At 47.8% G+C, this 27232-nt stretch overlaps 1 protein-coding gene across 1 annotated transcript in view; it reads right to left on the reverse strand.

Moving 5' to 3' along the window:
- LARP1 (La ribonucleoprotein domain family member 1) overlaps positions 1-27232 on the reverse strand; it is a 60727-nt gene that overhangs the window by 5122 nt on the left and 28373 nt on the right. The window contains exons 2-18 of the mRNA XM_021076708.1: positions 19611-19672; positions 19293-19358; positions 18139-18310; positions 16804-16935; positions 16520-16726; positions 16259-16421; positions 15238-15382; positions 10871-11045; positions 10583-10752; positions 7935-8327; positions 7071-7194; positions 6752-6957; positions 6194-6300; positions 5198-5349; positions 3322-3466; positions 454-563; positions 186-313 (exon numbers count right to left, since the gene is read on the reverse strand). Of these exons, the coding sequence (XP_020932367.1) occupies positions 186-313; positions 454-563; positions 3322-3466; positions 5198-5349; positions 6194-6300; positions 6752-6957; positions 7071-7194; positions 7935-8327; positions 10583-10752; positions 10871-11045; positions 15238-15382; positions 16259-16421; positions 16520-16726; positions 16804-16935; positions 18139-18310; positions 19293-19358; positions 19611-19672 (2657 nt within the window). The remainder of the gene's footprint in view (positions 1-185; positions 314-453; positions 564-3321; positions 3467-5197; positions 5350-6193; positions 6301-6751; positions 6958-7070; positions 7195-7934; positions 8328-10582; positions 10753-10870; positions 11046-15237; positions 15383-16258; positions 16422-16519; positions 16727-16803; positions 16936-18138; positions 18311-19292; positions 19359-19610; positions 19673-27232) is intronic.

The following is a 27232-nucleotide window of genomic DNA, read 5'->3' on the forward strand; positions in this document are numbered from 1 at the left end:
ACTATTAGCCTTCGCCACCTACTCCTCACTCTTATTTTACAAAAAAACCCTAAGACCCAAACGGGAGTGGGAAGGGTCCCCAGGCTAGTGGCACAGCTGGGATCAGAACACAGGTATCCTGATCTCTGGTCCGGTTTTCTTTTCCTGGACAACCAGGGTGGGGAAGATGAGAGACTTCCACTTACATCTACTCTGAAGTCTTCGAGGCGACGGAATTTGCCGAGGTATTCTTGAAGTTTGGGGTCAATGTCCAAATTTTTGGCTTTGGAATATTTCAAGAAGGCCCAGAACTTCTCCAGCCCATAGAGTTGGCCTGCAGGGAAAGAGGAGAGAGGTAGAGAGAAGCTGGGTGGCTGACAGAGGGAGGTGTGATGTGATACAGACCAGGCAGAGTGCAGGGCAGAGAACATAAGATCAGGATGACCAGGGCTCAAAGAGCCTCAACTCTCTTACCAGCTTCATAGTCCTTCACGGTTTCTTCCTCAAAGTCCTTGAAAATGTCCAGCCGAAATTTCTTTTCCAGGCCATAGCTATAGTATCGAAAAAGGCACTCCAAACCATACCTGTAGGAGAATACAAGTCAGTAAAACCAGGACACAGTTTTTTTTTTTTTATCTAAAACAGGAACTGTACCTGGATTCTAGATAAACTATGAAACAGTTTAAACAAGTGGATTGAGAAAATGGTAAGCCTTCTTTGAGAAGGCTAACATTAAAGGCGAATCTAAATGTCTGTCAAGAACCAGCAAACTTGGGCTAAATGAGTTAACAGCCTACTACCCATACCCACTTGCTTATGAAGTATCACACTGGTTGCTTTCTGCTACAAGAGCAGAGCTGAGCAGTTGCAACAGATACCTTATGCCCCACAAAGCCTAATAAGATTTGTTGTGTATCTCTTATGGAAAGTTTGTCAATCCCTGATATGAGCCCTCTGCAAAGCTATGTGACCATGCCAATTAGGAGTTTTGTTAATCTATTGGACTCAGAAATTTTTTTTTTTGCCATTTCTTGGGCCGCTCCTGTGGCATATGGAGGTTCCCAGGCTAGGGGTCTAATCGGAGCTGTAGCTGCCAGCCTACGCCAGAGCCACAGCAACGCGGGATCCGAGCCACGTCTGCAACCTACACCACAGCTCATGGCAACGCCGGCTCCTTAACCCACTGAGCAAGGGCCAGGGATCGAACCCGCAACCTCATGGTTCCTAGTTGGATTCGTTAACCACTGCGCCACGACGGGAATTCCAGAAATTTCATTTCTAGGAACATATACCAGGGAAATGACCAAAATTTAGAATTTTATAGATGTATAAAATTACTCATAGAAGCATTAAAAAAATTTAAATGTCTTGCAGAAGTGGTTAAGAAAAATCATGTTAACTCTTTACAACAAAATATATTAAAAATTACAATGTAAATATACATTGATGGATAATGAGAAGTGTTACATGTAGAATGTCCATTTTTGTAAACAAATATGTATTTTATATCTGCACGTGTACAAAGTCTGACAGGACACGACTATTCCTGCTGTGGCTCAGTGGGTTAAGAATCTGACTAGTATCCATGAGGAAGCAGGTCTGATCCCTGTCCTTGCTCAGTGGGTTAAGGATCTAGAGTCGCCGCAGTGTGTGACTGTAGGTCAGAGAGGCTTGGATCTGGTGTTGCTGTAGCTGTGGCATTGTAGGCTGGCAGCTGCAGCTCCAACTTGACTCCTGGCCTGGGAACTTCCAGATGCCGTGGGGGAGCCACAAAAAGCAAAAGGAAAAAAAAAAATTTTTTTTAACTCTATTTTCTAAACTTCCAGCAAAAACATGGACTGTCTTCTCTAGGAAGACAAAAAAGTTAAATATCTTAAAGACACAGAAAAACGCTCATTCTTTTAAATGATAAATAAGACATAAATAAAAAAGGCATTCAATGCATGATCTAAATACACGAAATACGACTGAACATTAACACTGGTTGTCTCTGGACTGAAGGGCATCTTTCTCTCCCAGCTCTTTCAATATTGCTATCCCTTTACAAACTGCTTACAGAGAGAACATTTTACTTGGGAGGAAAAAAAAAGTATCTTTTTAAAAGTTTTTTGTTGTTTTAAAAGAGCAAAATATTGGAACCAACTCAAGTGTCTATTAGTAGGAGACTGGTTAGGAGTTTCTTGGAGGCACAGAGTTAAGGATCCGGCATTGTAACTGCTGTGGTTCAGGTTCAATCCCTGGTCCCAGAACTTCTGAATGCCATGGATGCAGCCAAAACACCCTAACAGTCTATAATTAAGTAAATTATTGTATATCCATACAGTCTAAGACCACAGGAGCTATAAAAAAGAAGAAGAAAGTTATTTATACATGGATATGGAATGATCTCTAAAATAGAGCAATGGAGTTCCTTTGTGACACAGCAGGTAAGGATCTAGTGTTGTCATTGCAGTGGCTCCGGTCACTGCTGTGGCTCAGGTGTAATCTTGATTGCTGGCCGAGGAACTTAGACATTCCGTGGGCACGGCCAAAAACAAATAAATAAATAAGTAAAAAAGCAAAAAGCTACAAAATAGTATCCAAAAGAGACCATCTTTTGTGTAAACAAAAGGGGTGAAACGTTGTGTGTGGAAGACTACATAGGTCTGCCCTCGCCTACATAATAAGCAAAGTACTTGCATTTTTAAATTTTGTTTATTTATTTAGAAACTCCTGGGCCAGGAATTCCTGTCCTTGCACAGTGGAAACGAATGTGATAAGGAACCAGGAGGTTGCGTTCGACCCCCGGCCTCACTCAGTGGGTTAAGAATCCAGCGTTGCCATGAACTGTGGTTTAGGTCGCAGACATGGCTCGGATCTGATGTTGCTGTGGTGTAGGCTGGCAGCTATGGCTCTGATTAGACCCTAGCCTGGGAACCTCTACATACTATGGGTGTGGCCCTAAAAAACAAAACAAAACAACAAGAACTCCTGGGCCAAGGAGCCAATCCATGCCATAGCAGCGACCCAAACTGCTGCAGTGACATGGCTGGATCTTTAACTCACCAAGCCACAAGGGAACTTATAAAGCAAAGTTCCCTTTTTAGAGAAGATCCACAAGATTCTAACAGTACTTGCTGGCTGTGGGAAAAGGAACCAGCTGGCTGGGGAACTAAGATGAGGAGACGTCTTACTGTGTAACCTTCTGACCTCTTTGAGTTCTCAATCATGTAAATGTAGTACCCACACAAAAGTAATACATTTTTGAAATAAAGAGTATGAAGCATATACACAATAAATTTCCAATTATACTTCTGGAAGCAGACCCAACAGGGACCCCTCACCACCCCTGATCCCATTCACCTGTAGCCTTCTTTGGCATCCTCCAGAGCCAGCTGCTTGAATTCCTCATACATCTTCTTGTTAAAGTGATCTCGGAGGAAGAAAGACCAGAAGCGGAAGAGAGTGTTCATCTCCTGAGACTGGCCAATGCCTAAGCGTTTCCGCTCTGATGGGGGAGGAAGAAGGAAAGACTGTGTTAGGGCTGGACTGCCTGTGCTATGGGGACAAATGATCCTGGGACTCAAGGACATCAGTCCTTTCTCCTTCCCTCACTCATCACCTGCCCCTTAAGTCTTTGGGAAGGTATTTACTGAATGCTAAGTACAGTGTGTCAGGCCCTGCTGCTGGGCACTGGGCACTCTGTCTATGTATAGCTGGATCACTTTGTTGTACTGCAGAAATTATCAAAACACTGTAAGTCAATTAAACTTCAATACAACTTTAAAAGCAAAACAACAACAACAAAATTACAACTTAAAATAAAAACAAATAATCTGGTTAAAAAATAAAGATCTGAATAGACATCTCTCAAAAGAAAATATATAAATGGCTCAAAAGCACATGAAAAAATGCTCAACATTATTAGCTACCAGGGAAAGGCTAATAATCAAACCCAGAAGAAGGTATCATTTGGCATGGGTTTGACCCCTGTCCTGGCAGTGAATTAAGGATCTGGTGTTGCTGCAGCTGTGGCTTGAATTTGACCTCTGGCCTGGGAACTTCCATATGCCACAGGTACGGCCAAAAAAAAAAGTTATTACTGCACACTCGCACACACCAGCAGGATGGCTATCCTCAAAAAGATAAACTATAATAAGTGTTGGTAGGACATGGAGAAATCAGAACCCCCAAACACTGCTCTTAGGAATACAAAATGGTGCTGTCACTTTGGAAAACAGTCTTAAAGTTCCTCAAAAGGTCAGAGAGAGTTACCCTATGATACGACGCAGGAATCTCACTCTTCCGCCCAAGGTAAATGAAAATGTGTGTTCCCACAAAAACATCTATAGGAATGTTCACAGCAGCATTATTCATGCTAGACACAAAGTAGAAACTCAAAAAGTCCATCAATAAAACTTACACACACACACACACACACACGAAGAGGGAAGTAAGGCAGATGAACCAAACATTTTGTAACCATATTTTGCTGAGTAAAAAGGTGGCTGAATGACTTAATAACTGTAAGTGAGCACTAAGGTTTATTTTGAGCCTCCTTACAGACAATATGACAGAAACCTGCAGTTAAAAGACATCTCCTTTTGGGATGTAAGAAAGCAAATGGGAGCATCTAGACAGGTTCTCTCCTTACACTCTCATCTGGAGCAGAGGTCAGTAATCTTTTTTTCCTAAGCAGCTGGAGAGTTAATATTTTAGACTTTACAGGTCACATACGGTTTCTGCCATAAATTCTCCCCTGTCCACTCCCACAACCACTTAAAAATGTAGAAACTGTTCTTAGCTCCAAGGCTATACAAGCATAGGCCGCTAGCTGGATTTGGTCCATCAGCCACAGTTAGGCAACCCCTATTCCAGAGAATATACGCTGCTTCAGGCATACCCACCCTTTTGTGATGGAGAGTGGACCACACTCAACAATGGCTGAATCAGCAGCCTTAACAGAAACAGGAGAACGCTAATGATATAAAACATAAAGATTTTTCCTATCAATAGAGAAAGATCAAGAACAGGAATGCGGAATGTTCTAAGCACCAGATTCTCTGTACCTCCTGTATCCCAAAGCTACCTGGCCTGAGCTGAACTTCATTCCTTCAAGCTGTAATGTCATGTCACTTTTTGCTATGAAGGCAGAGAAAAGTCACGTGGTCTACCAGCCTTTATAATGCATCAAAGTAGTGGCCTAGGAAGCTCCACCCTCTCCAGCTGTCCATCTTACCGTTAAGGCAGCGCCTACGATACTTGTGGTAGACGTGTTGTGTGAAGCCATTTTCCTTGAGCAGCTCATGGGAAGGATGTTGGAACTTGGGCAACGACTGAGGGGTACAGCCATAGCTGCCAACAGCAGGGGTGCCTTCTGAGGGGCTGGAGCTGCAGAGATCATGAAGGGCACAGTGTTACCAGGTTCCTCAGAACAACCAGCCATCAGGTTAGGAGGTGCCCCTCTGGTCCCTTCCAGTAGCCAAGATCCAGCCTTTCTTGTGCAACAAATAAAGAGGCCCAGCTACTGTGCTAGGTCTGACATACTCTTTCCACCAGCCTTTGGACGGTTTTTACAAAAACGTACTGGGGCTCAGAGACCATGAGTTTTGCCCTCAGTAACAGAGCTAGTATTTAATGTCCCAGATCTGTACAATGCCCAAACCTGATCTTTTAGCCATTTACTCATCCCATGTTAACATCTGACTTTCTTTAATGAGCTATAATGGGTTAATCCATCTACAGTTTCTTTATAACCATGCCTATCTTTGCAGGGACCAGAGTGCACAGGTCAGTGGCTCCTAAACCTTGCTCTGGAACAGGGAACACTGGGAGCAATTTTCCTAAAAATAAATAAAAAGGAATCTGGGCCCTACCCCCAGAAGCCAAGTCAGCAGATTGAGGTTGGGGCCTAGGAATCTGTATTTTTTTTATTCAACTCCTTGGCTATCCTGAAGGTGGCAGCAGATACCTACTCCTGAAATCAACTGAGATACTCTCTTCCTGAGAATGCGCTCCAGGGCCACCACCACACCACTTCAGAAAGAGGCCTTTCTCTTCCCAGGATCTGGATTAAGCTCTCTAGACTACTAGCTTTTTTTAAGCTTTGGATGAGGATTCCTTTCTTAAACTTCCTTTAATTTGCGATCAAAGAGGTTCTTTCTTCTCGGTACTATGGAAGTCATGGCTCTCGCCCTCCTGCAGTGAGCCTGAGCTTCCTCCCCACTGTCAGTACCTGATGGAAGCAGTCCGGGGCCTGTGCTCTCGGGAATCCATCACCCAGCCCACGTGACTCTCTAACGGCGGGTTCGAGCTGTGTCTTGTCTTTCTTTTCCGCGGCATCTGCAAAGGATTGTCCAGGATTTGTTACTAACAGCACTCATGTGACTTTGAGGAGCATCAAGCATTTGTAGGACTAAGATCTCCTCCCAGGTGTGAGCACTGCCCTATCTACTCCCACATGGTGTCCACAGCAGTCAGCTAGGAGCTGGCATGCCTATGTCACAGGCGAGGAAACGGGGCTTGGGAGTGACCTGATCTACTCAAGGACCCACACATGGCCAGTCCTCCTTAGGCCTTATCATGGCTACATGGGGCCACCACTCCAGTGTCTAGAGAAGTGGTCTTACAGATGTGGTCCCTCAATCCCAGGTTGGCCCACCAGCCTAATACAGAGCAGGTGGGGGATTTGGCACTTCCTTGGCTCAGACAAGGTAAGGGAGAGCACAGAGCCCTGGAATGCAGGGAAGTGGGCCCAAGATTCTCAGCAGCCCAGCAGGAGCGCCTCACCCACCTTAGCATCTAATGTCCGACCTTCCTTCACCACTGGGTAAAACCGTGATGTCTGGCTAGAGTCTTTGAGCTGTGGTGTCCGGGGCGTGCGGGGAGTCCTAGCATTGCGGTAGTTTGGTGACTCTGGGACAGTGGTTGGCAGAGAGCGGGCGATGGTGGAAGGCTCGGGAGCACCAAACAGCTTGTTGGCCAGGGCATCAGTGGGAACTGCAGAGGCAGAACGGGGACAGTAAGCAGGGGTAGGCAATTGACCCCCTGTCTCCGGAAGGCCCCCACCGGAGGCTCCCACCAGGCCAAGGTCCCCAGGTGTCATCTCTTACCTTGCTGGAAGCGGGGGGGTCCAGGAGGGACCTCCTGGTTGGGATCCACAGGGGGCTCAGGGGTTAGTGTGTCAAACTGCTCCCGACTAATCATGTTGACTTTCTTGAAGTTCTCGACCTCTTGCTGCAAAGGATACGGGGTGGGTGGGGAAAAGATGGTGGTAAGAAGACTGCCCTAACCTGTTTAGGAATCAAGGCGTGCAGGAAGCTGCAGAGGGCAGCTCCCACATCCACATATGTGGAATTCTAGTCCCTAGGCTCTCAGCTGTCCCATCGCCATGCCTCAACCCCAGCTACCCAGGTGTGAGTGTGCTAACCCAGCAGGGGTGAGTACTTGTTCAGCCCTCTCTGCAGCGGCACTGAGGTGAGGACTCTGGCTCCCCAAGAACTTGCTGCTGAGCCCCCCACCCTGCACCTCTCACCTCACCTCCACCAAACACTTTAGTCCTCAGTACAGAGGCTCAGCACCACACATACTAAGCAAACACCTACGACTCGGGCTTTGACTGCTTCCAGGAAGCTGGGATTTTTCAAAAGAGCTAACTTTTCTCCATCTTGGATACCCAAAGCGGGCTTCGTAAACTTTCGTATAGAGCTAAGTTTTTAGAAACAGAAATGACAATCCAATCCTTACTCTACTCCTCGAGGAGCGCCTAGCTGACTTACGACACTCAATGCGGATGTTCAAGAGCACAATCACCACCTCTCACACCGGCAGCTTTAGGCACTGACACATCTCTTCTCATTCTTGACGCCCCAGCAGTCAAGCGTCACCCCCCCTTCCCGTTAGATGAGGATACTGAGGCTGTGTGCCCAAGGTCACACAGCTTGTCAGCCTTCCTCTTCGCATGTCACAGGCCCCACCTTGATCTGGGAATACTCGGGTTCGAACTTCTCAGTCCACAGGTCCTGTTCGTAGTAGAAGAGGCCATCATTAATAACCTTGGCCAGCTCGGCACTCATCTTGGCACGCGAGGTGTGATTGCCTGTGCGGTCACCCCCTGGGTGCCGGCGCATATAAGGTGGTGTCTGGGTGACAATGAGGATCTTGTTGACATCCCGGTCGTCAATCTCATAGTCAGAGTCCTCGTCGGACCAGGCGGTGAAGGTGTTCTTCCGCCCATCCATCTGCTCCATTTCCTCATCAAACAGGAAATCCAGTTCCTCTTGCTCATCCTGATCCTTGGACATGAGCTGCTGAGAGGGCAGGTGCTGAGGCAGAGAGGTCGGGTGGAGGAATCTGGGCTCCTCTGACTTCTAAGATGGGGGCAGACCAAAGAGAGAGAAAAATCACCAGAAGTCCTCAGACCAGGCTCTGCCGCTGTCCCGAGAAAAACCCCAGCTCCTCAACATAGGACTTAAAACTGCATGGCCCTGATAATGCCAGCAAGTCACAGTCATCAGCCTTGGAATCAGCTTCATGGGGAAAGGCTGTCCCAGGGGACAGCCACTCACAGCTTCCATCACAGCCATTCACAAATGCTGAGAGGACAAGCTCCTTGTGTGTAGGAACTGTGATCCCTCTACCTAAATCTCTATCCCACACAGCACCTGGGCCTGGGAGTGGACACAAAGCAGCAGTTCAAGAGGCCCATTCACGTGGTGATCCACCCCCAACATCTCCTAAAGAAATCAAAGCTTCATCAGGCAAGAACCGCGGCTGCCTTGCCTTCCAGCACATCCGCAGGACCTAGACTGGAACTGAGCAATAGCAGGTGTTCAACTATTTGATAAATGGGCAAGTCCACACTGGCACCAGGCCCTGTATAAAGACACTAAAAGCAGGATAATGAACAAGATCATGTCCTTGAACTTATGGAACTCACAGTTTAGTGGGAGAAAAAGTCAACCAAGCAACCAGCCAACTGCAATGTGTTATGGTAAAGATTTTAAATAGGCCTCATACATAGGAAGGGGCACTTAACCAACTAGGGGTGAGGTGAAACAGTCAGGGAAGGCTTCTTGGAAGAAAAGACTGTGAAAGGAAACCAGACGAAGGCAGGGACAAAGACTATGCCAGGCAGAAAAAACATCATGTCCAAAAGGCAAGAGAAAATAACGTTGCTTTCAGTCAAACAAAAGTAGTTCAGAGTGTGGACAAGTGGAATTTATCTAAGACTTCTGCGGTAAAACATCTGTCTACCTCACAGTGTATCTTAAAGAGATACACTGTGTCGAGTCCCTGCTTGTGCAAAAAGCTTTGTATAAACTCCAAACCTATTCTCCTTTAAGGTTCAAGATGGGAACCTTAGGTGGGAGTGAGGGGTCTGATTCTGGAATGGGGGCTAAGTGCGGCTCTTGCCTTTCCAAAGCCTTCGTGGTCTACAGGCCTGAACCTTGTAAGGTCCTTGTCCACTTAACTACCCTTCGCCTCATAATTCCAGACTAATCTCTAAGACTGTTTGAAGGATCGCAGCCAGAATAGACCAGCCAGTCAGGGTGCGAAGGCAGGAGGAGGAAGGAGATGAGGGAAGCGGTCATAGCGGTACAATGGAAAAGAGAGGACCCCAGACCCAAAGGCCTCCTCACAAGGCCCAGATCAAAGAGGTCTCCAAAGAAGGGATGCGAATGGGAAGGTGGATGGAGCAAAAGTCTGCTCCTAGGAAAGGGGCAGTAATCTTAGTTTGAGATTCAAAGAGCTCTCTAAAAGGAGACTAAATGTCAACTATTCATATATAGCTTCACTATTCCCAGAGCAGTCTAATCCCTCTTTTCTTTCATCTGAAGATGGAGAAAATGAAGCCCTGAGATATGATTATCCCTTTGTCTTCTTAGGGTTGCACCTGTGCCATACGGAAGTTGCCAGGTTAGGGGTCAAATTGGAGCTACAGCTGCTGGTCTACATCACAGCCACATGGGATCCAAGCCACGTTTGTGACCTACACCACAGTTCATGGCAACCCCGGATCCTTAACCCACTGAGCAAGGCCAGGGACTGAACCCATGTCCTCACGGACACTGGTCAGGTTCGTTGCTGCTGAGCCACGACAGGAACTCCTAAAGCCTTGAAATGTTAAAGAAACTTCCCAAGGTCACCACCAGCCAGCAGTGGCAGGAAACCTGTATTCTACTCTAGACTCAAATCTAGTCACACCATGTATCTGCTCCCTCTCCCTTCCCTCTTCAGAGGGTCTGAGGGGCTTATTTGCCGACACTAAGAACAAATACAGGGAGAAAGCAATCAAAACGTAGCCCCAGGGACTTAAATAGGGTAAAAGAACCAAGTATTCAGAACCACTCAGCACTTAATGAGACACGGCTGCCAGAAGCTACAAGATCTCCCTCTGTGAAAACCACCACCCAGGAACTCAGAGCTAAGACTGCCCTATGGGGTAGTCCCCACTGGAAATGCAAACTCACCGTATCAGCCTTCCTGAAGTCACTGGTGACCTCAGCTCGCATTACAACCCTGAGGCACCCAGCCTGCCTGTTAGCCCTTCAGAGCCCAGAGCTCTGTGCCTATGCGACACCCCCGCCCCCAAGCTCCAGGCCAGGGGACAGGCTTCGCTCACCTTCAGTCGTGCAGGGGAGGGCCGAGGTCTTTTCTTGACTTCAATCCAATTCTCAGAATCCAGGTCTGGAAGGCTGGCAGACAGGCCCTTGGGCAGTGTCTTTAGGTTGCTGACCTCCTCTGTTTTGGTTGGCACTGGGGTGACTGCACGGGGAGAGCCGGGCGCCGACTCTGAAGGGCGGAAAGGGGTGGTCCTCATCCCGCCAGTCCTCCTGAGGCCAGCCCTGAGGGACTGCTGGTGGAAGGATGAGGGCAACAGGGAGACATCCACATGCCAGCAGGTACCTACCTGTCTCCTTCTGGTAGTGCTGGCGTGGCACAAACTCTGGGCAATTGAGAAGCTGGGAGAAATCAGTCTGGGAATAATCCACTATTGGGGGACCAGGAAGAGGCCACTTCTCTGGCTCCTCCCTCCTGCGGACTTTCTCTTCAACGATCTCCACCACCTTGCTGTCCTTTAGTGCCTGCCGAGGAGGAGAGAGAGGATGCAGACGAAAGACATCGACAGACTGAGATCCTCTAAGGTGGTTGATGACTGGGCCCCCTGAGCTTAGGAGATGTAAGAAAAGCAGGAGTATGAGGCCAGTGCAGGAGTCTAAGAAAACTGGCACCCTTTCCCATGACAGTGAACAAGTGAGACGCTCAAACTTGTAGGAAGGTATGAACATGAAAAACACACCTGTCCTTTTACCCTGCCATTCTACTTCTAGGAACTGTCCCCAGAGAAATACTTGCACGACAGGTGACAACATGTATAAGATTTGGATAGAAAGCTATTCACAGCAACAATGTAAACAAAAAAAACTAAATTGGAGTTCCTGCTGCGGTTAAGAATCCTACTAGTATCCATGAGGATGTGTGTTTGATTCCTGGCATCGCTCAGTGTGTTAAGGATCTGGCGTTGCCTTGAGCTGCAGATGCAGCCTGGATTCCATGTTGCTGTGGCTGTGGTGTAGGTTGGCAGCTGCAGCTCCAACCGGACCCCTAGCCTGGGAACTTCCATATGCCACACATATAGCTCTCAAAAGCAAAAACAAACAAACAAACTCACCACCACTTAGATAATTTAAACCAATGACGGCACATCATTGAATGGAACACTACTCAAGCTTAAAAAAATCAGCTTCAGGAGTACCCGTTGTGGCAAAGCGGAAACAAATCCAACTAGCATCCATGAAGTCGAGGGTTCGATCCCTGGCATCGCTCAGTGGGTTAAGCATCTCATGTTGCTGTGAGCTGTGGTGTAGGCTGCAGATGCGGCTCGGATCCTGCATTGCTGTGGCTGTGGCAGAGACCGGCAGCTGCAGCTCTGATTGGATCCCTGGCCTGGGAACCTCCATATGCCACAGGTGTGGCCCTAAAAAGAAAAAAAAAAAAAAAAAAAAAAGAAAAAAAAAAAATCAGCTTCAAATGTGCTGAGGTGGTAAAGACCATGAAAAAGTAGGACTAGGTCAGTGAGTTTAAGATCCTATTGGTGTCTGGGAGTTCCTGTTGTGGCACAGCAGTAACAAATCTGACTAGGAACCATGAGGGTGCAGGTTAGATTCCTGGACTCGCTCAGTGGGTTAGGGATCCAGCATTGCTGTGAGCTGTGGTGTAGGTCGCAGAGGTGGCTCAAATCTGATATTGCTGTGGCTGTGGTGTAGGCCGACAGCAACAGCTCTGATTAGACCCCTAGCCTGGGAACCTCCATACGCCATGGGTGCGGCCCTAGAAAAAAGACAAAAACGAAAAACAAACAAAAACAACCCCCATTGGTGTTTGGATTTTTAAGTAAAAACATAGAAATGCACTCAAATTTTTCTAGGATTCACAGGTAAACTGCTATGTGTGTTATCTCTGGAAAGCAGGGTGAAAAAAAGGAGAGAGGAGAGTTTCCTTTTAAAAATCTGACAGCCAGGAAGAGGAAAACATTTCAACATGGAACAAACATACTGCAACGGGTGAGGCTGGAGAAAGAGGCACTCTTTCTGAGAAGAATGCAAAAGGCACACCTACGAGTAAGGGAATCAGGCAATAGCTGGCACAATTACATGCACTGACCCCTTAGTTGAGCCATTCTACTTCTAGAAATCTACACCAAAGTTAAACTAGCTAAATGAGATCCTGCTGTGTAGCACTGGAAACAATGTCTAGTCACTTATGATGGAGCATGACAATGGGAGAAAAAAGAATGTATCCATGTATGTGCAACTGGGTCACCATGCTGTACAGTAGAAAACTGACAGAACACTGTGAACCAGCTGTAATGGAAAAAATAAAAATCATTATAAATAAAAAAAAAACCAAATAAAATAAAATAAAAATCCAAAATACCCCTCCCCCCAAAAAAACACAAAGATAAACTAACTAGAACACAAAAAGATATATATACACCTGTAAACAGGAATAGATATATGTACACCTGTAAATAGGAATGAGGAATATCTTCCAGTTACTACTATTACTATGCTCTAAGCCCCAGATATGTTAGGTGAAAGCAAGAAAGAACAGGTAAAGAAATACTCGTGCCACATCACCGTTTATCAAAGAGAGGGGACACACAGAGGCATTTCCTTTTTTTTTAAATGGAAGGATTCAAAAGAAAGTTGCTTATGTGGAGAAATAAAAGGGAAAAGGTACAAGTGAGAGAATTTTAAATCAGAATTCTATGAACACACCATGTTGACTTTGGACCTATGTAAATGTTTTACATAAAGGTAAAACAAAATTAGGAATTAGCAGTAAGAAAGCAATCCCCATAATCTTGAGAGCAAAACAAAACTAATGAAACTAATACACATTATTAAGTTAAAGACACAACCACATAAAACATTTCAAATTATTTTAAATAACTTGAAAATACAGTCATTGACTGTATAAATTAGAAACCTTTTTATGAGCAGGAGACTATTTTTAAGTATAATGTGTATAAACCATAGAGTAAAAAAACAAACACATAGCTATGTAGATGCCGTTAAGAATTGGGATTTTTGCCATGGGAGAAAGCAGCAGTTACAAATAAAAAATCCTTGGGGTTAAGTAAAGACCCTATACCCCTTGCTTTTAATGGAAGATATCAGTATGATCTCATGTTGGATTTTATTAAAAAAAAAAAAAAAAAAAAAGCTCTAGAAACAGTGACCAATCAAGTAGCAATAAACACCTCTATAACTCAGACTGAGGTATCTAAATACCTTAAATACCATTTCCCCAAATAGAGGACCAAGAGTTCCTTGAAAAAAATAGCCAATTCTAGATCTGGGGCAGGAAATACAAACCAGGGTCCCACTGGCCAAAGAATGGGACAATTTGATTCGGCATAGTAACTGCAACAAATTGAAATAAACAAAATGTTTGAATCTACCAGTTTGTGATGATACTAAGTTAAACAAAAAAAGAGAACTCAAACCTCACTGATCACTTTTTTTGGGGGGGGTCTGCTTAGAGTCACACCTGTGGCATACGGAAGTTCCCAGGCTAGGGGTCATAAATTGGAGCTGTGGCCACCAGCCTACACCACAGCTCACAGCAACACTGAAGCCTTAACCCACTGAGCAGGACCAGAGAGCAAACCTGAGTCCTCATGGATACTAGTCAGGTTGATTACTGCTGAGTCACAATGGGAACTCCCTTCACTGATTACTTTTGAAAGTTATTAGGGATCTGCTCCTAATTCTGAAAACTGACTCCATAATAAAGGGAAAGATCAGGCACCTGTACGCCCTTCCTGAACAAACTATACACCTCTTGGAACCCAACACTTGATAAGGCAAAGCACCTCCTTAAAGAGGTATTCCGGCTAACAAGACAGACCGATACAATACAACCATTTATTTTCTGGTCTCTAATGAAATTAATAGGCAGTGATTGTCAATAGCAGCTTATATGGCAAAAGAGAGAATGAAGTGAAGCACTATGTGCCACCTGAGAATCTATCACCACCTAACAAGCATTCTTGACCAAGGAGAAGGGAAAAAACCCAAAAAGCTGGAATGTGATTGGGCTTCTCCACCACCAATCGACAGAAAACCAGGAGTACAGAAGAACATGTGAAAATTGTTACCCTGTGTCCTACAGAAAATTCTGAAATACATACAATTGAGCATATTCAAATAATAAACTCTGAGGGAAAGGAAGGAGAGGGATGGAGACTTAATAAAACAATAATATATTGGTCTTACCTGGATCCTGAGTCTCAGAAACTACTAACAGAATTTTTTTTTTTTACAAGTAGGATGCATTTGCAACTGACCAAATATGTGGTGATATATTTTTTTTTAACACATCTATATCTTTAGAGTTAGGTACTAAAACAAGGAAGGATAAAAGTGAGGTTACTGGAGATTTCCTTCAAAGTAATTTGGAAGAGAAAAGAGATGAGATATATGGAGTAAGACTGGCCATGAGCTGATAACTGCTGAGGCTGGATAAGCTCATGACACAATTCTGTCTACTTTTGTAAATTTTCCACATCCAAAATGTTCCCTAATATGGGGGGGAGGGGGCAGAAAGAGGAGGGAAGGAGGGAGAGGAAGAGAGAGAGGCTGGCCAAGCCCTAGACCCTTAGCATAATTAATAAGGTGGGGACTCCTCCAGGGGCTTGGCCCAAACTCTGGCTCCTTATGCAAGGACCTTTCTTTGCCCTGCGCCCCAGCCCCAGGGAGGGAGACATACCGCAAAGATGAGTGAAATGTCAGTGGTAAGGGCCTGCACTCGGTGGAAGGAAGCAATAAGTGTGATGGGAAGGAAGCCGTCAGCATCCATTTTTCGTCGCAGGAAGAAGTCTCGCTCTAAATTGTCCACGCTGAAGTAGTACTCACTAGGTGGAGGGGAGAAGAGGCATGATTACTTCATCGTTATGAAGGTGACTTCCTTGTTCTGTAGACTCCGGGAAGGCCACACAGCCTCTTACCAACCCTGTCCCAAAGACTGAAAAGAGATCTCCTATCCTTTCATGCTCCCTAACTTTGGGTCAAACTGTTTCCTCTGCCCTTCAGCCTCTTGCGTACGCCTGACAAGCTCCTCATCCTTCTTTAAAACCCAGTTCCAATGCTGCTGTTCCACTTTCTCTGCTGCTTCTAAAACACTTATCATACTCTACTGCAATGACCTATTTCCTCGTATGGCTCCCTCCCCAGACTGAGAGACAATACAACGGAGCGGTTGGAGCTAAGGTTCTGCAAATCCGAGAGAAAAGGACTCAAATATGTGCCCTGTTACCTACTAGCTGGGCAAGTTACCGGGCCTGTCTGTTCCTCAATAAAAAGGGCCTAAGACCCAGCTCACAAGAATTAAGTGGATAACTACAGGATTAAACAAGAGAATGCCTACAAAGCGCTTAGCACCGAGCCTCACCAAGAGTGAGGATTCACGAAGTGTCTGCCAGCACTCTGACGATGCTGCCATTACAAACACAGGCACGAATGGGAATAGGATCTGGATATTTTCTCTCCTTTTTATTATCAGTAATTTCCAAGTTTCCTAAAGTGCATGGGTACTAAGCTGTGTGATAAACATTAAGTTAATGAAAACTTAGCTTCACAGATGAGAGCAAGTTATCTTTTACGGCTCCAGCCGGAGTCAACGACTGCTGCCTGCACCAGGAAGGCCTACAAGGCCTCCTCTCCTGGGATGCCATCCTCAGGGAGCCCTAACCCTACCCACGACTCCAGGAAGAAGGCTCCCGTCCACTCACATCTGGCGCTTGATGTAGTCTTTGAGCAGCTCCTGGTCCACGCTGTAAAGCTCAGTGCTGCTAACGTTGTCAAAGTAGTAGGTGATGTTGTTCATGTACTTGGGGGTGCGGGGCCCCTCTGCACCATCAAACTTTCGGTAGCCAAACTGGTAGTCAAAGTGGGCTACGGGAAAATGGGCGCCATGAGAGAGAAGAGATCCCTGCCTGCCACCCCCACCGCACTCCCTAGGACATCCCGGAGCCCAAAGGGGCCTCACGTACTTCGAGAGCCACCCCGGCCGCGTCCCCGGCCGCGACCACGCCCCCGTCCACGGCCACGGAAGGAAGCCCGCGCCCCACCAGCCCCATCACTCTTCACACTCGATGTCTCATCCTGGTCGTGCCAGGCAGGCTCCGACTTGGTCTCTGGTTGCCAGGCTGGGGTGGGGGGGGCCACGGGTACGGGCACGTAGGTGGTAGGCTCAGACCCTATGGAGAGAGGGGGCACCAAGTCAGGGCTGAGGGTGATCTGCATGCCCAGCCCCTCCACAGCAGAAGGTACATACCTTTGATCTCCCCGGCGCGGTTGGCAGATATGTGTCGTGGCTCTGGTGGGCGAGCAGGGCGTGAGACCAATTTCTCTCTGGGCACTTCAGGCTTCATGTCTATTTGCAACGGAACCCACTTGTGTTTGTTCCCTAGAGGACAGCATGAGCACAAGAAGGGCTTGAAGAAGAAATCACCCCCCGCCCCCCCAGGCCATCCCTACCTTTAACCCTTTTGCTCCTGTCCAGGGCTTCAGGCTCAATCACCATCTGGTGACCTTGGGCAAATTCCTTTCCCTCACTGGAACTCATTTTCAGCTTTACTTTATTTAATTTTTTTTAAGGGCCGCACCCACGGCATATGGAGGTTCCCAGGCTAGGGGTCAAATCAGAGCTACAGCTGCCAGCCCACACCACAGCCACAGCAACTTGGGATCTGAGCCCCGCCTGCGACCTACACCACACCTCGTGGCAACGCCAGATCCTTAACCCACTGAGCGAGGCCAGGGATCGAATCCAGGGATCGAATCCGCAACCTCATGATGCCTAGTCAGATTTGTTTCCGTTGCACCACGATGAGAACTCCCTCATTTTCATCTTTAAATAGGGAGGTGACAGACTTCAGTGTGATGGACACTCTTGGATGACTCTCAGTATTAATTTCTCTGTGGTCGGAGAACCCCCTGCCCATAAACAAGACTGTGCCTCCAGCTCCTCTGGACACCTGCCAAAATTTTGCCCTGAAATGCTGAGTGGAAAGAGGCAATTCCAGGGAGAATCCCTATAAGGCAGGGAGCTAGTTTCACCTTTCCCTGTCTCACGAGGTGGGGCAAGCAGTCTGGGATAAAAAGACCCAACCCACACCAAAATAAAGGAGTCAGAGAGCTTCCATTCTAGGCCTGGCCCATGTCCACCAAGCTCTCACGTAAGAAAGAAAATAAATAAATAAACTTTTCGTCTTGGTTAAACCACTGTTCCTTTGGATCTATATGAGCAGCCAAACGTGTACCCTAACCATTTTGGCCAGAAAAACAGGAATTCCTATCTTTAAATGAAACCTAACACGGGATAGCAATACCTCAAGATACAATAAGACACTCAGGCAGGGACCCTCTGTTTTGTGCACTGCTAGAGCCCCAGTGCTGAGAACAGGGCTTACCAGATGCTTGTTTAAGAACAGAAGGAGGTGACGGACAGATGGGTGAAGTGAAGCTTGCCGGCCCAATGGGCCATCACCCACTAGCCTCCCAAGGACTTCTTGGGGGCTCCTGAGATGGCTCCAGCAGCCCCCTGCATTCTGACCTTCCCTGGTCCTGCCCTGCCACCTTCTCCCAAGTCCGGTTCCGAGTCACTCACCTTTCTTCTTCTGCCCCCCTCGCTGACAGTCCTCGTCTCCATTCTTCTCCTCTCCTGATTCATCCGATTTGGTTTTCGGGCTCTCCTTACTATCGCTCCCCTCTTTCTCCTGTTCCTTCATGTCCTTTTTGGGTGGCAGCTTTCGGGCAGGTTGAGACTTATGGGGCTGTGGCTGCAGCGGGAAGTAAAGGAACAGGGAGGTGAAGGAAGCGTAAGAGCCTCTTGGGATGGGACAGGAGGGAGCCCCCCCCCCCTGCCCCCCGTCACTGGAAAGACAGGGCAGAGAAGCCCTGCCTCCTCTGATGGCAGGCTGGGATAGATGTATTCTAAGGTGCTTAAGGTGGTTTTTTTCACACCCAAGATGCTTCTGCTGGTAAGAGTGGTCGAAAAGGCAGAAGCTATGAAAGACAATCCTCTCTCCGGCTTCAGAGTCCAGGTGACAAAGACAACACCCAGGACAGGGGCTACAGCCTGCAAGGGCCAAGTGTTTATTCCCTACAGCAGGACCTCGTGGTCCAGCTTACCTGTGGAAAGGCAGAGACGCTGGACCCTGGCCTGTCCACACCACTCCCACCTGTGAACTGAAGGTCACTGACCAGAACCAGTGATGGACCGAGATTGTCAGAGCCAGAACAAAATGGCTGGGAAGGAGGAGACTGTCCAGGAGTCTATCTTCTGCTGGGGCTCAGGAGAGCTATATAAGCTCACCCATGACCTGCGGCCTGGAGGTGGGTACCTGGCCTAATGACCACTCTCTTGTTTCACTCACAGGCAATCCGAGTGTAGTGATGGGGAACAGAGGCTTTGGATCAATGCAATACACCTGACTTCCAATCCCCATTTGGCCACCAAGGGCTAGTAATTAACTTCCCCAGCCTCAGTGGCCTCACCTGTAAAATGCGAACTGTTGAAAGACCTATCTAGAAATCACTGAGGGTTAGATGAAATGATGCATAGACAGCACTTGGCAGTTCCTAACACATAGCAAGAGCTCAAAGGATGATTCTTAGCTATTTCAATGTTGTCCATATTATATCAACCACTCCTCTTAAAAAACTGAGAAAGCTAACACCTGGGGCTCTGAAAGCTTTGAGAGGTCCAACGTGTACATGTAGAGAGAGTTCAAACGTGCCCATTCCTCCCGGAAGACTTACCTGCACACTCTTGTGGGCTATCTCTCCAGGTGTTGGCCAGTTGATTGCATCTCCAAAGTCCCCAACCTGCAAGGCACAATCTATGAGGGCCCTGGGGTAACCCTGCCTCCGCCATTCAGGCCCTTATCCAAAATATAGCCCCACCGAGAGGTCAGAGGCCAAAGTCAAGTCTATCTACTAGAACAATGAAGGCCCAGAAGAGGTACCCTTGCTAGTCAGAGAAAACCCAGAAGTACCTTAAAGCCGAGAAGCAATCATTACAAAAGAGGCTACCACCTCCCAAAGTCCCCGCTTGGGCTGCCAATGCTCATTCCTTACCTTGCTACCTTTGCGCTGTTTCGGAACTGCTGCTCTCACCACCTTGGCCGGAGCAGAATGTTCTGTGGGAACAAGAAAGGAGAGATGGTTATGCAGTGCTGTGGGAGGGGCCACCACCAGCTCTTCATCGTCATTACTACCCCACTCCACTGAGGAACCTGCAGGCTCCCGAAGGGGGAAGATGTGACGGAGGTGTGAGGACGCATGCTCAAATACCAATAACAATTTTACCAGCCTCTTCCTGAAGAAATCATAAAAAGTAAGATCGTGGAAACAGCCAGCAGCCAAAACTCCAGGAACTCAACTTGGAGGAGTCTCACAGTTCTACACCCTCTTGTGAAAAGGGGACAGAAGCCTGGAGAAGGTAAGTCCTTAGCATACTGAATTCATGCCAGGGTTAGCTCTCTATTTCAGGCTCCTGAATCAGAGCAGACTTCATAATGGAATCTGAAAGACTCTCACTGGCTCTAATATTCTGCAAGTATGTGTGTGAGCAGATTTGGGAAGGCAAGATAAAAACCCTAAGTGGGTGGAGTTCCTGCTGTGGTGCTACGGGATCGGCAGCATCTCTGCGGTGCCATAATGCAGGTTCAATCCCCAGCCGGGCACAGGGGGTTAAAGGATCTGGCGTTGCCACAGCTCTGGCATAGACTTAAACTGCAGCTCAGAGCTGATCCCCGGCCTAGGAACTCCTTATGCAGGGGGTTGTCAAAAAAACAAAACCCAAGCAGGCAATCACAAAGTCCAGGGACCCCACACCCCTTCTAAGCCCCTACACGCCAGGTCCAGCTCTATTTTCAGCGACCTGTGGTCAAAAGAGGGTGGGTCATTTAGGGAAGATGTACCTGCTGCCTTCCAAGTTTCCAAAGAAAAAGTCAGGACCCCCCCCCCATTTGATTCAATGGTTCCACCTTTAGGAATTTATCCTAATGATACAAATTAGACAAATGAGGTTTATGTGCAAACATATCCAAAGAATATTCACAATTTCAAAAACCTGGAAACAGCCTACATGTCCAGTAGTAGGGAAACGGCTAAATCAAGTTTAAGTATCTTTAGAGTGGTCACAAAAAGATGATGATCTCCACTGGTATGGATTATAATCCTATTTTTGTAAAACAAAAAATGTATACACAGACATATGCAAGAGAGGAACACGGGAAGGACATATAACCAAGTATTACCAGGAGTTAAGTATATGTTTACAATGACTTAATTTTGTTTGGGATTCTCCAGTAGTTTCAACAAGGGCAGACAGGGACTTTTATAAAAGGAAAAAATAAAAATAAAAAAAAATTGAAGGAAGTAGGAATAATAGGTCTGATCCTTTTACACCTACACTTGTTCTTCAAACTTGGTTCTGAAAACCAAGTGTTTCTGAATCCTTCCTCCCCCAGAGACCCACGGGAAAAGATACATCCTGGGGCTCTGCTCACCCACGGCTCTCCCATCACTGCGCCCCCCTGTTGGCCAGCCACGCCAGGGCCAAGAGCTGCCCCCAGTCACTGAGCAGAGAAATCTGTCCAGCTGGTCTCAAAAGGAATGTTCTATTCCTTGATCAGACGCATGATCCCTTAATGAGTAGACAGAGTCCTTGCCTGACTCCTAAATGTGAAGCCACTGCATTCCTGGCCTCCACCCCATACCGGAGGTACTGCCCCCTCAAGACACCCCACATGCCAGAGCAGAGCTAGGGCTCTGTAACCCGGCCCACAGCGTTCCCCATTCTGGTCCTGGAGAACCAGAAACTCACTCGCTCTCAGTTCCAAGAGGATGGAGCCCAGGGAGCTACTTACTTCACAATGATTTTTTTGCTAGTCCTGGGTTGGCCCAGAGAAGCTTAATACCACCCAGTTCCCTGACAAGGACCAGCAGAGGCAGCTGTTAGAGGACCCTCTCCCTCCATTACACTTAAGCCAAGGCAGTAGTCACTTCTCCTGGGACCCGGGACCCAGCCCCCAGCAACACTCTATGCGTGCTACCTGGACAAGAGCAGGCCAAAATGCCTGCAACATCAAGTTCATTAACAAGAAACTGCAAAGGTTCCACAGAAAAGAAAATCATGGACATGGAGAACAGACTTTGGGGTGCCAGGAGGGAGGGGGGAGGGAGTGGGAGGGACGGGGAATTTGGGGTTAATAGTTGCAAACCATTGCCTTTGGAATGGATAAGCAATGAGATCCTGCTGGGTAGCACTGGGAACTATGTCTGGTCACTTGTGATGGAGCATGAAAATGTGAGAAAAAAGACTGTATACATGCATGTGTGACAGGTCACCTTGCTGTGTGTGCAGTAGAAAATTCACAGAACACTGTAAATCAGCTATAGTGGAGAAAGAAAGGGAAAAAAGAAAGAAAGAAAGAAACTGGAAAGGACCATCAGGTTCAGAGGGCAAGGTATCTCTGAAGTCTACTTGAAAAAGTTTACGACAAAGCTTTTCAGGTCGTTCATCGTCTATTTCCTCTACTAAAAACTCTTTCAAAATCGGGAAGAATCAGATCCTCTAATCACCCTGCCCGACACTGTGTTCACCAAGATCACAAAGGGACATGGTGAAGTCCTAAAGGTTCGTTCTCCAAGTGATGGGCATGCCCTCCTGCCACTAGAACTTACAGATTCCCCACTCCCCTAGCGAACCCAAACTGACCAGAAGAATGGGGCTAGTCTGGGCACACACAGAAACCTCTCCATCAGCTGTGTGTGAAGTCTGTTGAAAGAGCCCCATTCCCAGCTAGTCTCCCCCCGTCCCAAGGACCTACAGTGCCCTGATTCTGTCTACTTTCACCTAGGCCCCAGGCTGCCCCTGCTCCAAGGAAGGACAAAACTCCCCAAAGAGACACAAAAGTCCTCCAGGGAAAGAGAACTATTTCTGTCTTTAAAAGAAGGCAGCTCTTCCCCAGGTCTGTTAAAATCCAGTGGGGCGGGGGAAACCCCGGAAGCCTCAGAGGAGCTGCTGTCAAGCCCCGAGTCAGGCTGGAAAAACAGACTAGGCCTTCTGACTTCCACTATGCATCTTTTTCTGGGTCCCCTCCCAACCACCCACTTTTACCAGCCCACCAGACAGAGACACAGACACACAGGACAGCTCTACAGTACACAGGCACAACTTACTTGGCACCTGAAATAGCTCCCGGTGAAAACCAACCCCTTGTGTAAGGTGCCAGTCCCTACATCCAGCACCAGCCCAGGGACAAGCCTCCTCCTCCTCCAGCCTCTATATTCTAAAACTTGTGCCAGCTGCCAGTGACCCAAGTCCAGCTCAGGAAACACTATACTCACCACCCTGTATCTGCTCAAGAAAACTACTGTAGAACATTAGAGCAGCAAAAAGGTCCATGGCTTTCACCCCCTCTGCCTGCAGACGGGGAAGTGAGGCCCCTAAAGAAGGGGCTTCCTTAGGGAAGAGCAAGGATGGGAGCTGAAGCCTCGACTTCCCTTGTCCAGTGCTCCTTCCAGCTAACTGGAAATCCCATGTGTCTTGTCCAATGGTAAGAAATGCGTCAAAGAGTCTTCCTGGTGCAATCTTAGAGCAGTTCCCTGATGTTTCCTAGAAAGAGCCACTGACAGCAGGAAGAGATTCTCAGAGAGGGAGGCAGAAGTGAGGTCAAGTGGGCCTTGGCATTCCAGGGGAGAACTAGGACAGAAAGAGGCCCCTCTATGGGTATGGGTATCTGCATCCTTGACCAAGGCAAGCCGGGAGCTATTAGGTATACTTCCTGTCCCAGAGAGTCAAGGGGTTGCCTAAAAACACAGGTGCATCTGGGTATGAAATGAAACGCAGCAGGATCTCTATGTGCAGTCATGAGGTGGGGGTGCGGGGGAATGTGTGTGGAGAGACCAGAAGACTTTTCCGTGAAACTCGAAGATTGGCAAACTCACTATTTTCTCTCTCTTTTTTTGGCTGTACCTGTGGCATGCCAAAGTTCCTGGGCCAGGGATCAAACCCACACCACAGAAGTGACAACGCCACGTCCTCACCACTAGGCCAGGAGGACTCCAAACTCACTACTTTCATTTAAGATTGAGGACGGTGGAATAGGGGTGCTAAACCACTACGGCTAAGCAAGATGACAAGAAACAAGGGGCAGAAAGTGGGTGCTGAGGAGTGACAGGGTAGAGGGGATTAACGAGTAGAGCAGTGACAGCAGAGAGGGTGGCCTCCCTGTAAAGTGGGGGTGGCTGACCCCACAATCAAGTGTCTAACCTCTGGGCACTCTCTCTGTGCCTCAACTTTCAATCAAGTGCAGGACACCCCTTCATTTAAATACTGTACAGGAAAGCAAGGCAACTGGTAGTGAAGCACATGGACTGTGTTATCTGCCTGGGCTTAGAGTCCCTGGTACCCTGCCCCCTGCAGAGGCCCTTTGAATTTAAGTTTCCTCATCTGTAAAACTGAAGTCATAACAATCTCATGTGCCACTCTGACAGTTTAAAGAACAGAGCAGGGTAAGAGTACCCAGCACACAGTAAATGCTCAATATATGCCAACTCTTACCATTAAAGTCAATCCTTCCAAGCATTCCCTATCCTCATGGGTAGAGAGAAAGAAACCACCAAATAATCTCTCAACATGAAAAGAATTAGTGTGTGTGGGAAAACTCCTGGGGCTCAACGAGCTCAGGTCATGATGCAGATCACAAATATGCCTGCCCTCCTCCAGCCGGGCTCTTCTTCCGGACCTTGCTCTCCGGGGACAGGCTGGCTCCCGGGCAGGTTCCCTCGGGAGAGGGAACAAAGAAGAGCAAGGCAGGGGAGCTTGCTTGGGCATAAACCCCTGCCACACCAGAGAGGGAGGAAGAGCACATCGAAGACCTGGAGTTCCCCTCAGTTGAAGTTTAGTCACTCTGTCTTTTTTACTCAGCACAGAAGCGGAAGAGAGCTTGGCCCCGAAGAGTCTCTCTCAGCCTATAAGCAAGCTAAGCCCATAAACACCCGGTACAAAGCCAAGGAAAAAACATCAAGTACAAGTGACCTTTAAACAGTCAAGGAGTTAGAGGAGCCCATGGTCAAAAAGTCCAACCAGGTAGTACTTTTACTACTGAAAATTCAAAACCATATACGTGGACCCATACAGTTCGAACCCGTGTTGGTCAAAGATCAGCTGTATTTTTGATACTGCTTGTTCCATAAAAATCCTAAAACCGGTGACCTTTTGGGGGCGGGGGGGGGGAAGCTACCCAGAACAGTCAAGATCTAAGAGATCTAAGGAACAAAGACTTGGTCAACCAGGGGGAAACTAGGGAAGGATTGTGGGAGAAGGCGCATAGGTGAGTCAAACTCATCAGGCTGGGGTAAAAGGAACTGGTAAGAGGAAAGGTAAAGATGGAATCGAAACAGAGAGACCAGTATAGCTAAAAGTGAGATGGGACTGGGCTACCTGAGGAAGGACTGCAGGATGCGCTGGCCAGATTTCAGGCCTTGGTGCCAGGAGAACCGCGAAGGACAAACATTTATGGGGGGGCAGGGGCGGGTGCTGGCACTGTCTCCTAGAGATTGATTTAATATCTGATGAAGGAATCTGAAAAGGCTGAGCTTACAGGGCACCTTTCTACACAATGAAAAAAACCAAGGCCCACATCAGGGAAGCCTAAGGTCACAATGCAAGCCAAGTGACACTCTTAGGTTTGAACAACAGCAACGTGACAATCTCTTCTCCCCACCCAGAGAGGGGCAGGTGAAATTGCCTCCAAGCAGACCCAGCATAAGCCTCTACATTTGGCACCTCCACAGCCCTGTGAGCAAAGAGGCACTGCCGGCCTCTTTCCCAGTTCCTGTCTTCACCAGGTCCCCGCCCCCCCATTCCTCCACTTCTGTCTTTGCCCCAGTGAGGTTGGGGGCCTGGCCTGTGGGAAGGATGGGTGTCTAGCTGACATGGACTCTATCTCCATTACTGACTGAGCTGCAGCCCGAGCCCCTGACTGTGGAAAGCAGAAAAACCATTAAAGGGGAAAGTGAGGCAGGCAGGCGTCTGGATTATATTACCCACCTGTGCCAGTTCCTCCCAGGCCAGCCCGGGAACAGACTTAGAAAAACCCGAGTAGGCTCAACTGTCGGCCACCCAGAGGAGTGGAGGAGTTCGAGGACCACGGGCTTTCACCTCATCCCCACTGACCCAACAGCACCCGCCCCACCACTCTGCCACAGGAACAAGCCTCTACAGAGTAAAAGAAACAATGCTGTGTGAACCTCCTCACCTTGTTCGCGATTCCTACAGCTGCTACACCTCTCAGAAGCCTTTCTTGGTGCCACCCTCCCACTCCCCCAGACCTGCAGGTCAAACACCAGAGAGGGATGGTTGAAGGGTGCCCTTGTGGGAAGGAGAAGTGGGCAGAGAGGAAACCTTCAGAAGCTCAGACCATCCTGAGGCTCCACTCAAAGCAAGTTTCTGCAAAGTCTGTTCCCCCTTGGCTTAGGTAGAGGGCGGGGCCGCGGGCTCTGGTCACAGGATGCCCAGCCCAGCCCCAGTCAACTATCTTTAGCCTACAGTGACCCTTTAGCCTGAGGTGACTCTCGCCGCCCAGACAGGGACTCTGCCACCCTGAGGGGGCTGTGGTGGCCCCCACTACTGGTACCAGTGCCCAAAGCTAATTAATCATCATCACAGCTGAGGTGTATCCGCAGTCAGTGAAGCTCCTGGCCACCATGCACCAGATCCCTAACCCAACTTCGCTGAGGAGCACATCTGGTGCCAATTAGAATGGCAATCCTAATAGCCACCCTTTACTGGGTACTGACTAGGTGCCTATGTGTGATCACTCAATTGCCTCAAAAGGACTAAGTATATACTCCGTGTGACATTCCTCGCAGATTGCAGCATAGATAAAGAGGCCTTCTCTAGCTGCCAAACTAGCAACTCTGGACCAAGTTCTAATTGAGTCTATCACGTGGAGTCTTCACAGCACTCTCGAGCCCCTGAAATGGTTTCGTTCGTGTGCATCTCGACCTCATTAGACTAATCAATTCCTGAGTCCATATGCTAGCCCTGAAAAGTGCCCAAGTTCTTCACATGAAGTAGTTTATTTTTCACAACCACACTAGGAGGCAGATAAAAGTGATGATGGCTCCCAGTTTATAAAGGAGGGAACAGGCTCGGAGAGGCCACCTGCCTGGTAGAGAGCAGAACTGGGCCTGAAACCCAGGTATAGGCTGACCCCACCTTGACCCTCACCAACCTACAACACGCCCTATGTGGACAACGACTGGGAGCCCACAAGGGCAGGGGTCATTTCTGCCTTGCACACTGGCCCCTGGAACCCAAGACTGCAACCTATATGTACATGGCTGGGCCACAATAAATATTTTCTGAAGGAAGAAATTTCCATCGGTGTGGGTTCTTCTCAAAGGACTTCCAGAGCATTCTTTTCCAGGAAAGAGGTTAATTACCCCTTTGCTTTATGTCTGAACAACACAGCTGTGCAATCTGGCAGCCACAACCACTTCAGAGTCTAGACCTAGGCCCTCCCTGTTCTCCTTCAAGTTGGAATCAGTGTGCTTCAACCCAAACACCAGACACCACTTGTGGGAAACAGAGGACAGAGAGAGTATGCAACAAACAGAACAGCACAGGAACTCCCCAGATGTCCCAGACTTCAGCTTCCAGGCCCCAGGCCGTACATAAATCA

This window comes from Sus scrofa, chromosome 16, assembly GCF_000003025.6.
Source record: "Sus scrofa isolate TJ Tabasco breed Duroc chromosome 16, Sscrofa11.1, whole genome shotgun sequence".
NCBI classification, from domain to species: Eukaryota; Metazoa; Chordata; class Mammalia; order Artiodactyla; family Suidae; genus Sus; species Sus scrofa.